The sequence below is a fragment of the Cyprinus carpio genome, chromosome A22 (assembly GCF_018340385.1).
Source record: "Cyprinus carpio isolate SPL01 chromosome A22, ASM1834038v1, whole genome shotgun sequence".
In the NCBI taxonomy this organism is placed as follows: Eukaryota; Metazoa; Chordata; class Actinopteri; order Cypriniformes; family Cyprinidae; genus Cyprinus; species Cyprinus carpio.
In genome coordinates this window covers 19,037,912-19,055,685 of record NC_056593.1, presented here as the reverse complement: position 1 = coordinate 19,055,685, position 17,774 = coordinate 19,037,912, and the positions used below count along the sequence as shown (strand labels likewise).

The 17,774-nt window shown below is 36.4% G+C and overlaps 1 protein-coding gene across 3 annotated transcripts in view; it reads left to right on the top strand.

Moving 5' to 3' along the window:
* Positions 1–17,774, top strand: part of LOC109047323 (aminoacylase-1-like) — a 90,716-nt gene that overhangs the window by 62,181 nt on the left and 10,761 nt on the right. For all 3 annotated transcript variants that reach the window (XM_042712177.1, XM_042712180.1, XM_042712179.1), the window contains exon 7: positions 1,661–1,834. In XM_042712177.1, the coding sequence (XP_042568111.1) occupies positions 1,661–1,834 (174 nt within the window). The remainder of the gene's footprint in view (positions 1–1,660; positions 1,835–17,774) is intronic.

Below are 17,774 nucleotides of genomic sequence, written 5' to 3'. Positions count from 1 at the left end.
CAATCGAAGGGTTGTGAGTTCGAGTCTCGGGCCGGCAGGAATTGTAGGTGGGGGGAGTGCATGTACAGTTCTCTCTCCCACCTTCAATACCATGACTTAGGTGCCCTTGAGCAAGGCACCGAACCCCCAACTGGGCGCCGCAGCATAAAATGGCTGCCCACGCTCTGGGTGTGTGTTCACAGTGTGTGTGTGTGTTCACTGCTCTGTGTGTGTGTGCACTTCGATGGGTTAAATGCAGAGCACGAATTCTGAGTATGGGTCACCATACTTGGCTGAATGTCACGTCACTTTCACTTTCACTTTGTCACTTTTGTCACTTTTATATGTGTATGTATGTGTATATATATTATGTATATACATACATATGTATGTATATATGTGTATATATGTATTTATATTTTTGGGGGGTTTTTTTCCTTTACTTTTTAGTTTCCTGATCTCATACACCTGATTACCCGTATGTTGATATCGAACTTAATTAGTCCATTAATTGCTTATTGATGATGGGAGTGGTTTGGAGTATTTTTATTGATTATCACTTTGCCCTGAGGAAGACCATTGCGGTCGAAACATGTCGGCTTTTTAATTTTGATATTGGCCATACCACAATAAAGGCTTTTTAACGTTTACCTTCTCCACCTGAATTCTTTTTGAGTGCCTGGGACCTGTGATTTTTTTCATTATATTCAGGTTTGTTGAAATAAATTAAATAAAAATAATTCTAATAATTCAGTTTAATAATTCATAAGTATAATAATTTAGTTTCATTAAATTAAATTATTAGACAAAAATGCTTTTAGTTTTTTTATATATAAATTTATGCTTTTTAAAAAACATATATGGCATGGATAAGGCTAGCTTGTATTATTTCATGACTATGTGAATGTACATCACACACACACACACACACACACACACACACACACACACACCCACACATATATATATATATATATATATATATATATATATATATATATATATATATATATATATCTTTGATAAAACTTACCATGTTTAATTTGATAACATTCAGTACTTTCTTAAATAAGCAAAGTATTGTCTGGTTAATTAGTCTGAGCCTCAGATGACAAGTCCACAAACCATCTGATGAATATTGTACAAAACTGTGAAGCACAATTGAGTTTCAGTTTTAATCTGACTAATTTCATGGACTTGTAACAGTTATCAAAGTGTTTGTAAAGCACAGGTTGGTCTTTGGTTGACCAATAAGAGGTAATGTGTGTTTCATGTCTGCTTGCCTGGAAATCGAATATTCAAGCTCTTTATCTGAAATAATAATAATAATAATAAAATCAATTACATTTTTTTTCATATAAAATGAAAAGGTGTTTTTTTTTCTAATTTTTTTTCTATTTTCAAAATTAAATCAGAAAAAAAATATTGCATTGTACACTCAAGTAGGCTCAAGTAGTTTTGGAATATTCATATTATCTATTGAGTCAAATCTGAAGTCATTTCCGTTTGTGTCTGAACTTGAATCTGAGTCACTAACTCCACTGCCTGATTTGATAATTGATATGTATGGTATATATTACATCTGTGTTTTTCAATTAAAACAGCAAAAGAAAACAATTACATTAGACTCGTGAGTCAAGCACTAATAACTCATCTTTAATTTTCTGTGTTTTCTTTGCAGTCTTTCCAGCTGTGGTATTACACAGAAAGGATGTGCTGCTCTGATTTCAGCTCTGAGATCAAACCCCTCACACCTGACAGAACTGAATCTGAGCTATAACAAACCAGGAGATTCAGGAGTGAAGCTACTATCTACTCTACTGAAGGATCCACACTGTAAACTGGAGAAACTACAGTGAGTGTTATCATGTTATTGAATAGGTTTTACCTTTATTGAGAAATATTGATGTGACCCTTTTAACTCTTTAATTTGGCCATTGATAGTAAAGGATAAACAGTATGAAGATACATGATGAACTCCTGTGATTCAACAGATAATCATAATGTCATGTTAGTGTTAAATATAACTGAATTCTTCAGTTTATGGATTTATAATTAAGTCTATAACTTTTAATGGATGAATCAAAATTTGATCTAAATCATCAGTATCATACAGATCTCTCTTTCTCTCTTACACACAAAACCATCATATTTCTCCCACTAAAACACAGTATAAATTTAGAAAAATGGAACATTCACATGACATGTAGTCACTTAAATACATTTTCACTGTGCAGTGACATTCTAGACCATGTTAAATTCTTAAATTGCTGTATGGACAGCAATAAATCATGCTGTTTTTGCAGAGACAACTAAAGATCTGCCAACCAAATGTGACAAATGCATCCATGTAGTAGATAGACAGCAGTCACTTCTGTCTGTGGAGGAATGCTGCTGCTGATCAACATTAAACAATCAGTGTAATCCCCACTATACTAACAGAAACCATGGCTACGAAAAGAAAAACATATTTATTAATTTCCAGATTACAGAAATCTGGATCCTAATAAAAATGTATCTCAAGAATGAATAAATACAGTTTTTTTTCTATTGCTAACATCCTTTTGTCCAATCTGTAGTCACATTTTCAAAACACTATACACAATTAACACAACATCAGTCTGTTGTGACCATACCTTTAATACAATTCATGTTGGTTTCACACAATATTCAGTAAATTATCACGTTTCTAAAATGCTTACATTTTCTTTCCACATAAGTTTACCCCACACCAAAATCATAATTTTTTTTTTTTTTTTTTTTTTTTTTTACAAATGCTTAAACACAGCATGACAGAAATGAAGACCTAATGTTCCAAACTTTAAATATAGTGTAAAGCCTCTACTTCTGCAACAAAAGCAGCTCAAAAGTATTGAAAAAATATCTCTATATAAAATATTGTAACACCTGATAAGCATTTTTAAGTAACAGATTACTAATATATTTAGAAATAGCTGATTCAGTTGAAGGAATAGTCAGGTGTTGATGCTCTTTCCATTACATCAACAAAAAGTAAAAAATATATTTTTGAATTGGTTTTGTGGATGCAGAGCAACACAAAGAATCGGAGAGAGAGAAAAAATAATGCCTGGGAGAGGAAGAGGAATAGTTGGAGGAGAGAGAGGAGTAGTTGGATCAGAAAAAGGGAGAAGAAGAGGTGAGGGAGGAGAAAAAGAATGTGTGCTGGACTGTGCATTTTTATGTTTGTTTGTTTTCCCCTGTTACACATGTGGAACCTTTGAAAGCTCATTTCTGCCATGGAATATAAAGGGTAAAGGGTAATTGTGACTTTTTTTCATCTCACAGTTCTGACTTTTATTTCTTGCAATTGTGAATTTATCTCATGGCATTCTGATAAAGTCTGAATTGCAAGATGTAAACTCACAGTTCCAAGAACAGAAGTCCTAATTGTGAGATAAAAAGTTCACAATTACCATTTTTACTTTTTTTATCCTGTGGAAACAAGCTTGCATAGTAACTAAAGGCCATGTATGTTGTAATTTTTGTTGATCACTGGCATCAGCTACCATAGGGCACCATCCACATCCAACCCCCACCCACTGGAGAGCAATTTCAATCAAGATTCCAATTGAATTTCATATACATACATATTTTTTTCTATAGTACATTCTATAAAGTAATGACTCAGTTTTAGACAGTATGTTCCCTAGAATGAACACATTCATCAAATGTAAAATGGGTTTCAGTTGAAGTTAACTAAATTACAAAATACAATGGATTTTTATATTGTCTATATGCAGGTAGAACTGAAACATGCCAAATGTGTACAAGAAAGTAATGCAGTTGTTGTAAAGCCATCAACTGTTAGTATTTTGACAGTCACTGTGCTATGATTGACTATACAGGTGCAAACTCTAAATTAGAATGTCGTGGAAAAGTTCATTTATTTCAGTAATTCAACTCAAATTGTGAAACTCATGTATTAAATAAATTCAATGTACACAGACTGAAGTAGTTTAAGTCATTGGTTCTTTTAATTGTGATATTTTGGCTCACATTTAACAAAAACCCACCAATTCACCCACCATCTCAGCAAATTAGAATATGGTGACATGCCAATCAGCGAATCAACTCAAAACACCTGCAAAGGTTTCCTGAGCCTTCAAAATGGTCTCTCAGTTTGGTTCACTAGGCTACACAATCATGCGGAAGACTGCTGATCTGACAGTTGTCCAGAAAACAATCATTGACACCCTTCACAAGGAGGGTGAGCCACAAACATTCATTGCCAAAGAAGCTGGATGTACACAGAGTGCTGTATCCAAGCATGTTAACAGAAAGTTGAGTGGAAGGAAAAAGTGTGGAAGAAAAAGATGCGGAACCAACTGAGAGAATCGCAGCCTTATGAGGTTTGTCAAGCAAAATCGATTCAAGAATTTGAGTGAACTTCACAAGGAATGGACTTTTCAAGAGCCACCACACACAGACGTGACAAGGAATTTGGCTACAGTTGTCGTATTTCTCTTGTTAAGCCACTCCTGAACCACAGACAACGTCAGAGGTGTCTTACCTGGGCTAAATAGAAGAAGAACTGGACTGTTGCCCAGTGGTCCAAAGTCCTTTTTCAGATGAGAGCAAATTTTGTATTTCATTTGGAAACCAAGGTCCTAGAGGTTCTGGAGGAAGGGTGGAGAAGCTCATAGCCCAAGTTGCTTGAAGTCCAGTGTTAAGTTTCCACAGTCTGTGATTTAAGGTGCAATGTCATCTGCTGGTGTTGGTCCACTGTGTCACTGCACCCGTTTACCAAGAAATTTTGGAGCACTTCATGCTTCCTTCTGCTGACCAGCTTTTTGAAGATGTTGATTTCATTTTCCAGCAGTATTTGGCACCTGCCCACACTGCCAAAAGCCCCAAAAGTGGGTTAAATGACCATGGTGTTGGTGTGCTTGACTGGCCAGCAAACTCACCAGACCTGAACCCCATTGAGAATCTGTGGGGTATTGTCAAGAGGAAAATGAGAAACAAGAGACCAAAAAAATGCAAATGAACTGAAGGCCAATGTCAAAGAAACCTGGGCTTCCATACCACTTAAGCAGTGCCACAAACTGATCACCTCCATGCCATGCTGAATTGAGGCAGTAATTAAAGTAAAAGGAGCCCCTACTAAGTATTGAGTACATGTACAGTAAATGAACATACATTACAGAAGGCCAACAATTCATTATTTTTTTTTTTTTTCAATTGGTCTTATAAAGTATTTTAATTGGTTGAGATTGGTGGGTTTTTGTTAAATGTGAGCCAAAATCATCACACTTGTTAGCAATTAAAAAAAAAACCTGTAATCACTGGCATCAGCTACCATGGAGCACCATCCACATCAAACCCCCACCCACTGGAGAGCAGGGTTGGGTAAGTTACTTCCAAAAAGTAATTACTATTACTAATAACAATATCAATATTGTATTTAAATCACTTTACTAATTACTCTGTCTAAAAAGTAACTTAGTTACTCAATAAGTAACTTAATTATTCAAATCTCTAATTAGGCTACATCTTAAAATCCCTATAAACCTTAATAGAAATTAAACTCTATTCTATCAATTTGAGTCAAACATAGAATAGTTTAGCCTTTTAGCTTTAAAACAACTGTAATACTTAAACATTTATTTATATATATATATATATATATATATATATATATATATATATATATATATATATATATATATATATAAAGTAACCCTCTTTGGTTAACAAATATAAATACTCTGAATAATAATAAAAAAAAAAAAGCTTAAGAAAAGTTAAACAATACATTTCAGTTTGGCAAGATGTTCAGGAAAAGCCCAACTAGTAAAAACCGTACAGGTTAGGGCTGTGCAATTAGCCTAATCACATCTGATTGTCATGCGCATCTCATCAGTAAAGCCGGTCCAGTGATTAGTAGTAAATCACCATCACCTGCTTTCAGATTGAGCCACTTTCACTACACAGAGCCGTAGTTCACTGACAATTAGGCAAAATCGCCCTCATAATTAATTCGTAATTCATAATTGTCAGTGAATTACGGCTCTGTGTAGTGAAAGCCGCTCAATCTTGAAAGCAGGTGATGGTGATTTACTACTAATCACGGGACCAGCTTTACTGACGAGATGCGCATGACAATCAAATGCTATTAATTGCACAGCCCTAGTACAAGTTTATGTAAAAATAACACGTTAACTAATGTAGGTAAGTATAAATTACATAAATTATCTTCTCTGCTGAATAACGCTGTGTCAGATTGTGCTGTCCTTCTGAAGTAAATTCTTCATAGCAGGGCCCCTTTTTTAAAAACGATGAAAATTAGACGAATCTTGATTTTTTTTATTTTTTATTTTTTCTATTTTTTGTATCTAGATGAGGGTGTTTGCGCACAGGTGACTGCATATAATAAGCTCGGATACGGTAAAGACTGTACATTGCTTTAGTTTCATACGTATTACATAAGCAGAGAATATTTGTTTTCGATTTAAATTCGTTCATTTAAAAGTAGACACAAGCTTTCTATAGACATAGTTCTCATGCCTCTGTGCCAAATATTCACTGAGTTTGTGACCTGTAGAAAGTTGCTCATGGAGACATAGATGGCAGAAATTGCACCCTGTTTGTTTTGTTTATTTTGCAAAAGCACAATGTTTTGTTGTTATTGTCAGTGTTCACAAATAAAAGTTGGCCCTTTTAGATTTGATTGATTTTAGTCTTATCAGTATCTGAATATTTAAGATTTCGCTGTGAATCAGGAAAAAGTGAATGTGCTGGCATGCAGAGGGTTAAAGACGCTGCATTCAATTTTATCTTTAGACAGTAAATTTAGATTTGAAATTCAATATTGATTTTAGAACTGTTGAAATGATTTACTGTATGTAACGCAAATACTTTATAAGTAACTGTAATTAAATTACCTAAAAGTGACCAGTAATCCCTTACTTTACTTTTTCAGTGGATAAGTAATTTAATTACAGTAACGTGTTACACCCAACACTGCTGGAGAGCAATTTCAATCAAGGTTTCAGTTGAATTTCTGCATAGAGGACCCTATTTTTTCTATTGAACATTCTATAAAGAAATGACTCGTTCAGTTTTAGACAGTATGTTGCCAAGAATTAACATATTCAACCCTTAAAAATGTAAAATGGGTTTCAGTTGAAGGTAACTCAATTACATAAAACAATGGATTTTTATATTGTCTATATGCAGGTAGAACTGAAACATGTATGTCAAACATGTACAGGAAAGTACATGTAAATGTAAAGCCATCAACTGTTAGTATTTTGACAGTCACTGTGCTATGATTGATTATATGTTCCTACTGGATAGAAAAGTAGTGCTGATGTTTTGTCCGAATGACTCGATTTTGAATTGGGTTTGCTGTGTTTTGAAAGAGTTAGTATATGTAGAAAAAGGTATTAAGCATTTTGAAAAGTAGAGTTTCTATTTATTTAACAAAATGTGGTTTTGGCCAGAAAAATAACTATTTGGCTAATTGTGTGATGTAGGTGTGTTGCTGTGTTAAGAGTTTAGAAAAAGTACTTTAATTATTGGTAAACGCTTGTTAGCAATTGAATTGAATAGCGTAATTAAAAATACTATGTCTGTGCTTATGACCCACTTTCTAACTGCAAAGAGACTACTTAAATTCATTGCTTAGCTTGTGCTTGTGCCGGAAATCTCTATAGCAATTATCTTGGTGTGTGAGAGAAAAGTAGAGCTCATACAAACACACTGGCTGGTGCATTGCTATTTTAAGGAGCTGAAAATAGACTGTGCCTTAGACCAACTCAAACCTGGTCTAAAGTCTGGTGCAATGTTTTTCTTTGTTATTTAAAGAGTGTGTTAGTATAGGCGGGTCCACAACGCGTTGACTCGCTGCTTATGAAACACAGGGACGCACAGCAGCACACAAACATGCCAAATATAAAAAAATTAAAGAATTGCAATGCATAAGAATTTTTTGTAGGCCAATTACATATAAAAATCCCTACGTGTCATAATGGATAGTCATCGCATGTATCAGAATTAGGCTATCTATTTGCTTGCACATGAGCAGCTCCGTTTCATCTCGGAGACACGTTCTGTCTTTGCGCTTGCCCAATTCCGCCGTGTAAATAGCAAATCCGTCAACTGACTCTTAAAGGGAATGGAAGATGAGACTCTGATTGGTTTATTGCACGTTACACCCAAAAAACACCCATTACTCATTAAGAGAATAGGGACAACCCGTTTAGACCATGCGCCCGGGCGTGCCGAACACTTTTCCGTCATTAAAATAGCAAAAGTGGATTTGGACACGCCCTGAGTGCACCTGCGCCGTGTGCTTTACACTTTGCATTTAGATCGTTAAAATGGGGCCCACAGAAGGAGTTTTTTTTTCCTCGATGTCAGAAACAGACTCACCCTAAAGCTTAAACACAATCTCAGTGGTCATTCATGTTCTTCACTCTCTGCAGGCTGTTGAACTGCAGTATTGGAGAGGAAGGCTGTGCTGCTCTGATTTCAGCTCTGAGATCAAACCACCAACACATTAAAGAACTAAACCTCAACAATAACAAACCAAGAAACCAAATAATAAACCACATAAACTACATACAGTATTATCAAAACATTAAACAATTTAAAAATCCACATTAAATGTAATGTTCACCAATAATGTTTATCTGTAACAAGAAATATTGATTTGATTTGAAACTTTGGTCCCACTTTATATTAGCTGTCTTTAAATACTATGTACCTAAAGGTAACCTATAGGTTTTCAAGATGTAATATAAGTCTCAGGTGTCCCCAGAATGTGCCTGTGAAGTTCCAGCTCAAAATACCCCACAGGTCATTTATATCATTTTGAAAATGCTTATTTTAAGTGGAAGCAGAAACACACTGTTTTTATGCCTCTATCTTTAAATGCAAATGAGCTGTTGTTCAGCAATCAGTTTAAACTTCTGATATAGTGTTTTCTGAGCACACACATCCAAAGTAGGTGCACAGTGTTCACACACTGCAAACACACATTTATTTCTAAACACCATGTAAAAGTGGATTTTGCATAAGTGGCCTTTAATAATAAAATAATGAATTGTTAGATACAATGTTGTGTTCATGTTGAATTGCTTAACACTTTTGCTGTTACTAAGGTGGGATGAGGTTAGAGGCACGTTTGGTGGTCTGGTTAGGTTTAAGGAGTAGAGGTAGAGTCAACAGTGTAATTATAGATGTAACTACAGAAATTAATTACAGATGTAATCACAGGACTGTGAGGAATTTTAGCTCAGGTTTTCAGAGGGAATCAAATCTGAAGATTCAAAATCAACCTGATTGAACTGATTCCAAATTTGATAGTTTACACTTTATCAACTGTCCGTCCAGCGAGACGTTAACATCAGCAGGGCCGTAGCTGGGTTTTGTGGGGCCCCGGTGCAGGTTTTACCAGTGGGCCCTGTTTGAAATTGATTAATTTGTATGTTCGTTCTATTTATTTATTTGTGCTATTTAAAGTTTTTTTTTTCAAGTTTGTAGATATCCAGGTACAGAAACTGAATAATTAAATGTAAAATAGCACTGCATAGTCTTCGCTGTAAAAATTAAATGTACAATCAAACCAAAATTTATTCAGACTTCAACATTTCTCACATTATCACAGTTTATTTGCTGTAGTTTAGAAAATGTAAATAAAATATGACAAGAACTCAGAGTTAAACTTGATAATCTCAGATAACTTTGATAGAAAGATATGTAATGAATTACAATCAACCAAAACTTCAGACAACTGTTAGTATGACAATATTTACACAAATATCAATACTTTGTTGACAAATTACCAAGCAATGCTTAATTTTGTTCAGCCTGTGGTGTAAACATGTTGCATTATTATTAATTCAGGAAAAAACACGTAAGCAAAACATGGCATTTTTTTTTTTTTTTTTTTTTAGCAATTTTATTAGTAGTCCACTGTATGAAGACTTTTTGGGTATAATATGTCACAGTTCACTTTTATTATATCTGGTGTCTGAATAATTGTTGGTTTGACTGTGCATTAAATCTTGTTAAACCTACAAAGTAATTCAGTCAAGAGCAGTGAGTGATTTTCTTTCTTTCATTTTCTTGGATTAACATTACAGCAGCTATTAGCTAAATTAGGCAAGGTCTCTTTAAGAGACAATCAATGCATCCAATATAATAGCCTATACATCCGATTTTTTTCTCAACTGTTAACTTTCACTTAAGACATAACCGACAGTTTTTTCGAACATACTTTCCAAGACGGTAATTTTGACATTTTGTATGTATTTGTCGGTACAAGTGCAAAAAGAGGCAAATTCAGTGTTCAAGCGTTTTAAAACGCCTCTCTCTGCGTGAGCCCTGAACACCAGAGCACCACGGGTGCTGAATTGGGCTCTTTCACATCCTTTTCTGTTTGTTTAAACAAGTTCGATTTGTATTTGTTCGTTCAGGTTCAGGAGGAACTTCGAGGAGAACTTCGCAAATGAGAGCTCGGTTCAGTGTTGCTGTCTGTGAGACGCGGCTCTCTGCTTGTGAACACAGCGCACGAGTAACCAGCTATCAGTTGAGCTTTTACGCGTCTTGTGTTTAAATGCTTTAAACTCTTTTGAATATTTAAATTGGCAAGTGGCTTAAAAACACGTGAAAATTATAAGCTTTTTTTCGTGACGACACGCAGCAGTGGCCTGTCACCTGTCCTGATCGTCTTTTTAGATTGGCTTCAGCCAGACGGTCGAGATTGCCGGGGGCCCCCCCTCAGCCGTGGGCCCCTATAATCGTCACCACTTTTCACCCCAATAGCGACGGCCCTGAACATCAGTATATCTAAGCAATTTGGATATTTATATTATGCCCTGGCTAAGGTCATAATAACTGTTAGTGTTGATTTATTAAGCTACTTTGGTGAAAGCTGAGCGGGGTTCCTCTGTGGCTTGTCTGATGGAGTCCCCATGTTGCTGATTCGCTTTTTTTGGGAAAAGCCCTCGTGGTGAATGGACATTGCTTGGTTACGGAGGAGACTCGAAGTTCGTCTGAGAGAGTCTGAGTTCACAAGATGGATGGCCCGATCGCGTGATGGTGTGGTGATGTGCGCAAGCTGGGTCATGATCAATACAAAGGTGAAAGAGCGAGCAAAGAATCTGTTCGGACATTGGGTTTTTGATCCAGCCGCATAACTCTGTCCCGTGTCATGGTGTTCCAATCAGTTTGTGGCAAGGTGGGGTCCCCTTATGGTTCCCTTTCCATGCATAAATTAACCTAATGTTCTGCCTGTCATGTGGGGAACATCCTTGCCAGATTTTGTTAATACTTACATAAAGAGTTGTAACATGTATGATACCAAATCAACATTTTAGAAATAAAACAAGTTTTTATTCAACATCCAATGTCAGACATCTTGCATACACGTAAATAACCTTATCTATTAAAAAAGGTTATAAAACATTGGTTAAACTCCATTGATTACGTAAAACACATTGAGCGTAAAACACATTATTCGTGGATAAAGTTGCCCTAGAGGCAATACTTGAAATGATTATCTTTTGAAATTGTCCATGTGTTTCTTTGTCTGCAAATAAAGGTAAGAGCACGGTTTTCTGGAATTGGGAGGAAAGGAAGAATTTTCTGTGGTCGCTAAAAGTCAAGAGGTGTAGGTTTGCTGATCTACCCGCTCAGATGTGGAGCTGTAAATCCGTCTTTGTTTATTGGATTATCGATTTATACTGAAGCTGGTCAAAGTTGCACTGCACATCTGGTCCTTGAATGGTCTCAGACAAAAAGGTTGATTGAGTCACGTTATCACTGTTCTTTAGATCCGTTGTTTTTGCAGACCTGGAGCTTGTTCGCTAAATCACTCCCTTCCTGTCGTACATGGGTGTGAGCGAAGCTTGGTCAGCAGGGGAGAATCGACCATTTGTGGATGACATGTTCTTAATAAAAGGGGGTTCTTTCTTCTCATGATTGGATTAAGTCTATCACTGCTTTCTGTGTCTCTTGAAAAGACAGGAACTGTTAGAGATAACTGAGCTCCTCGGTTAACCATTGATCAGTTTTACAACTGCAAATGGCTGAGTAGAACTTTGTTTTGGTTTTCCGTTGGAATTTAAAGATTCCATAGTTATTTGGGCCTCTTTGAGACAGAGATCCTACAGGATGGTATTTTCAAATATAAGTATATTGTGAAAACTTATGATCACAATAAGTGTTCTATTAAATGATTGTATTTAATATTAATTTAAATGTAAGGTGTGTAATGTAAAAAAGAACATACTTAAAGTGGGTCTGAAACAAAGTCATCATCGGAGAATATGACTTTGCCCCAGTCCTCATCAGTCCATTCACTATACTTTCTGCAGAAGATCAATCTGTCCCTGATGATTTTTTTGGAGAGAAGTGGCTTCTTTGCTGCCCTTCTTGACACCAGGCCATCTTCCAAAAGTCTTCGCCTCACTGTGCATGCAGATGCGCTCACACCTGCCTGTTGCCATTCCTGAGCAAGCTCTGCACTGGTGGCACTCCGATCCCGCAGCTAAATCCTCTTTAGGAGACGATCCTGGCGCTTGCTGGACTTTCTTGGATGCCCTGAAGCCTTCTTTACAAGAATTGAACCTCTTTCCATGAAGTTCTTGATGAACCTATAAATTGTTGATTTAGGTGCAATCTTAGTAGCCACAATATCCTTGCCTGTGAAGCCATTTTTATGCAACGCAATGATGGCTGCACGCGTTTCTTTGCAGGTCACCATGGTTAACAATGGAAGAACAATGATTTCAAGCATCACCCTCCTTTTAACATGTCAAGTCTGCCATTCTAACCCAATCAGCCTGACATAATGATCTCCAGCCTTGTGCTCGTCAACATTCTCACCTGAGTTAACAAGATGATTACTGAAATGATCTCAGCAGGTCCTTTAATGACAGCAATGAAATGCAGTGGAAAGGTTTTTTTTTGGGATTAAGTTAATTTTCATGGCAAAGAAGGACTATGCAATTCATCTGATCACTCTTCATAACATTCTGGAGTATATGCAAATTGCTATTATAAAAACTTAAGCAGCAACTTTTCCAATTTCCAATATTTATGTAATTCTCAAAACTTTTGGCCACGACTGTACAGTTTATGGCTTTATAAGTAATTCTAGAACTTTTAATGGATGACTAAATATTCAGTCTAAATCATCAGTGTAATTTAAATTATCATTAGATACAGATTTCTGTATGTTACACAAACACACACAAAACCTTCATATCTCATTAATTCATTCATTGATATTTGTTTGTTTAAAGTGTCTGTTATTCTTCTGTGTTATTATTTTGGACTTTCTGCCATTGGATCACATCATATGCTTACAGTAGTGCATTAGCTGTGGATTACTGAGATAGAGAAATTTGTATCAAGGACAGGACACATCACGAGCTGTGTTATTGTTGTGTGTGGACAATAGACATTGACATTGATTCAGGTGTTGCTATTTCTATCATTCCTACTGTGAGGCTTCATAGTTGTGCATGGCGTAAGTGAACTTGACATTTGCATTTGATGGAATGTTAGTGTCACAGGTGCTGGTGCAATACAAAGCGCATAACGAAAAAAGAATAATCCACAAAGACCTTTACTGATAATTCTGAAGGGAAGTACATCCAAACACAAGCAAAATTCAGTCATCAATAAAGGAAGAAACCAGAAGGGACCAGGGAGGATCAGATGGAGGGAGGAGCCACGAAAGAGACAGGAGAAGCCAGAGTGGCAAAGATGGTGGGAGGAGCCAGGGAGAAGACAGGAGGGAGCCAAAGCAGGAGGAGCCAGGTAGGACCCAGACTGCAGCCATAAATGTGGCCCACAGTGGAGCCGATGGAGGGAGGAGCAATAGTGGATGAAGGGCTGATAACTCCAGGGGGCTGACTGACAGTGGTGGAGCAGGTGGGAGAAGAGAGCAGGGCAGAAACGGAGAGCCACAGAGCAAGGGTGACGGGGAGGATCCGGAGGGCCAAGGCGGAGCAAATGTTTGTTATTGTAAATACATATTAAAATAATAGGCTGTAAGGGAATTCAGGAATTCAGAATACAGAAATTGATCGAGTAACCCGTGCCGAGTATCCAGCATTAGACACTATTTCTTAAACCGCAACCTGAGAGAATAATACTAGCAATTCAACCTTGGTTTGTTTGCTTAACGAGATTTGCACCATTTCAACAAGAGTGAGGAAATTGTACATGCATTAAAATGCTTCAGTGAGCGTGTTCTCTTCATGATGTAGGTTTCTGGAGGAAATCACGGCGGTGCTGATTGGTTGATGGTTGGTCGATGGTGAGTTTTCCTGGAAACCACTCGAGTGGTGAATGGATGGTTAAAGTTGCCGGGTGGAGCCCCGTGTACCGGTTGCCGGGTTACGTCACTCAGGTCCAACCCCCAAAAGTGGGCCCCCTCATTCGGATCTTGTTGTGGGCGGGGTTTACGCCACACTCTCCTGCTCTTGCATGGAATTGGCATAATGTCCATTTTGATTGCATGATTTGCAAACTCTCAGAGTTCAGTGAACATTTTTGTCCACAATCATTATTAGTGTGGACATGGTGCATTTTACCCAAATTTAACCTGCATCCTGCTTTCAGAAATTATTCACCCATTTAAAAGAGACTAAACATGGCATATTTCTTATATTTAAAGTAGCCATAATAAAGATTTAAAACACACTTACACAACTTCAGCAGTTAAATCAAACATACATGAAACATAATAAATATATAAAACACACACAAAGGGCCCTATCATACACCCGGCGCAATGCGGCTTCAGTAAAAATGTCCGTAAGTCATATAGCATAATCAAAGCTTTACTGCCATGTTGGGCATTTACAGTATTTACAAAACTATTCAGAAGTCAGAAGAGATTTATTGCCAAGTATGTTTGCACATAAAAGGAATTTGTTTTCGTGTCACAAGCTTCCATTACACAGAGACAACAACACAGAGATAATAAAATTAAGATTTGAATAAAATACACATGCATAAATATAGATAAACCACAGACAATAATAATAATAATAATAATAATAATAATAATAATAATAAATTGCATGTACAGGTGTGCTATAGATAGAATAGGAATAGAATAAAGTAAAATAAAATAAAATAAAAAATAATAAAAATAAGTTGTAGGGATGTACTAGGATTAAGGTTATTGCACATACTTTTATTGCACAATGGGAGAACATTAATTTTTCATTAGGTAGATTGCTTGGGGAAAGAAACTGTTCTTGTGCCTGGTTGTACTGGTATTTGGTGCCATGTAATGCCGACCAGATGGCAAAAGTTGGCAAAAAAGGAGATAGCTTGGATGTGAGGGATCCAGAGTGATTTTCTGAGCCCTTTTCCTCACTCTGGATGTATATAGTTCTTGGAGGGTAGGCGGGGGAGCACCAATAATCCTTTCAGCATTCCAAACCATTCTCTGTAGTCTTCTGATGTCTGATTTTGTAGCTGAACCAAAACCAGACAGTTATTGGAGGGCATAGGACGGACTCGATGGCAGAGTATAACTGTTTCACCTGTGGCAGGTTGAATCTCCTCAGTTGGTGTAGGAAGTACAACCTTTGTTGGGTCAACCTTTTTAACAATGGAGTCGATGTGAGGTTCCCACTTCAGGTCCTGAGAGATGGTGGTTCCCAGGAATCTGAATGACTCCACTACAGCCACAGTGAATGGGAGGAGTGCAGGGGGGTTCCTCCTGAAGTCCACAATCATCTCTACAGTTTTGAGTTCAGCTCCAGGTTATTGTGACTGCACCAGACAGCCAGCTCTTTAATCTCCTGTCTGTAAGCAGACACATCTCTGTCCTGGATGAGACCGATGACTGTACTGTCGTCTGCAAATTTCAGAAGCTTCACAGAGGGGTCTTTAGAGGTGCAGTCGTTGGTGTAGAGGGAGAAGAGCAGTTAAGAGTGTTCAGGGCATTAAGAGATCGAAATGAAGGGATATTAATATAATAATAACAATATTAATATCACAGAAAAAAGACAGTCAGACTTACAAGACTGTGGGATGGATATAAATGTTTTCTTGTAGGCCTATTTTATTTTATGTACTTTCTGTAACAATTATTCATGATAAACTTTATTAGAATGCTGTCTAGGCGATATCATGCACAATAAAGACCAGTATCCTAGGCCTATAGGTAAATATAATTTAATAATTTCTATAAAAATTAATATAATTATTTCTTAATTCAAAATAAAATATTAATTTATCCATTTCTGATAATCCCAGGTTGCTATTCCCAGGAAATTTTTAAGGAAGTGAACTAATCCTTTAAGAAAGTCACTAGTTCTTACATTTGTGACTTGAGTCAAGTCATGTGATTGAGAAGCTCGCACTGGTGCAGTCACCTCAATTCACAGACATGTAAATAAAAAAAGCTGAATCTCCGCGAATACTCGCCTCAAAGACATGAGAAATATATGTATAGAAAGCTTGAAATGTTTACTTTTAAATAAAGTCACGTCCAAAACAAATATTCCCTGTTAAAGTAATCTGTATGAAACCAACGCAAGCCCCAGTTTTCCCATCTTAACTTATCTCTAATGCAGTCATGCCCACTAGTCTTTTTAGATTCTGAACATCCACGTGAGATGTGTGCGCAAGTACATGACCACATCGTCTCTGTGTAAACAAGCAAGTTCATCTCGGCTACTTTTTGTTTATGGAATAACCCAGAATTTACCTCACAACATGATGGGTCGCGCAGCTAGATCCAGTGGAGAATATCATTTTGATTAGTAGCCTAAGATTACTTGCATCTGTTATTGTGTTATTGTGACTAACTTGTACACATTTTACTAGTTAGACTTTTCCAAAACTATGATTCCTGACTATATGCATGAAATCAAGTAAATCATTTTGATATATGTGTCATTTAATTGTATAAATATCTCACAATGCCAGGATGTTTGTTTAATGTTTTATAGCATATAAAACCACAAGATATAAAAGTAGTGTTAACACTATGATATTAGAGTCTATGAATGTTTGGCACAAAGGTGTGTTACTATTCAAGTCTCAGTGTTCAGATCAGTATATTAATTCATGTGTCCTCGACCTTGACTGTGTATATTTTTATTATATTGTGTTGTAAATAAAATACCACTAATAATCAAAAACTCACATTATTTTACTCTCCTCACACTCTTTCTTACTTGCCTCAGTCACATTCATATTGATGGCCCATTATGGGGTGCCCTTTGTCTCTGAGTTGTGAATCACTAAGTATTCATAGTCATTGTCACTCCCTCTCATAAGGGCATTCTATCACAAAAACATGATTTACAAATGTTAAATCAGTATATTGTTCTCTATGAACGAGTAAACGGGGTGATTTTTCACTGACCAAACAAACATTATTTTCTCAAGAACACAAACATGTACTTCCATGCTGTTCACATATTATTGTAGACAAGTTGCTGAATACACTGTTATCATACTTTAGAAAATATGTTTTCAAGATACTGAAAAAAAAAACACAAATGTCAGGGCATAACACTCTCACTGTGACACTGTCACACTCACTATCATACATAAACCATGAAAGCCAAGGCAAAATATGTATTAATTTTCAAGTTACAGAGAAATGTGAATGAATGAACAATTATAAATATTACATCTGTGTTCTTGCCCCACTTTCAAACTGCACCCCTGTAAAATGTTTTTCACAATATTCAGGAACTACTCAACAACTTCATGTTATCTCAACTTATATTTTTTATTATTTTTTCCTTTACTTTCCAGTTGTGGTATTAGAGAGGTTGTTC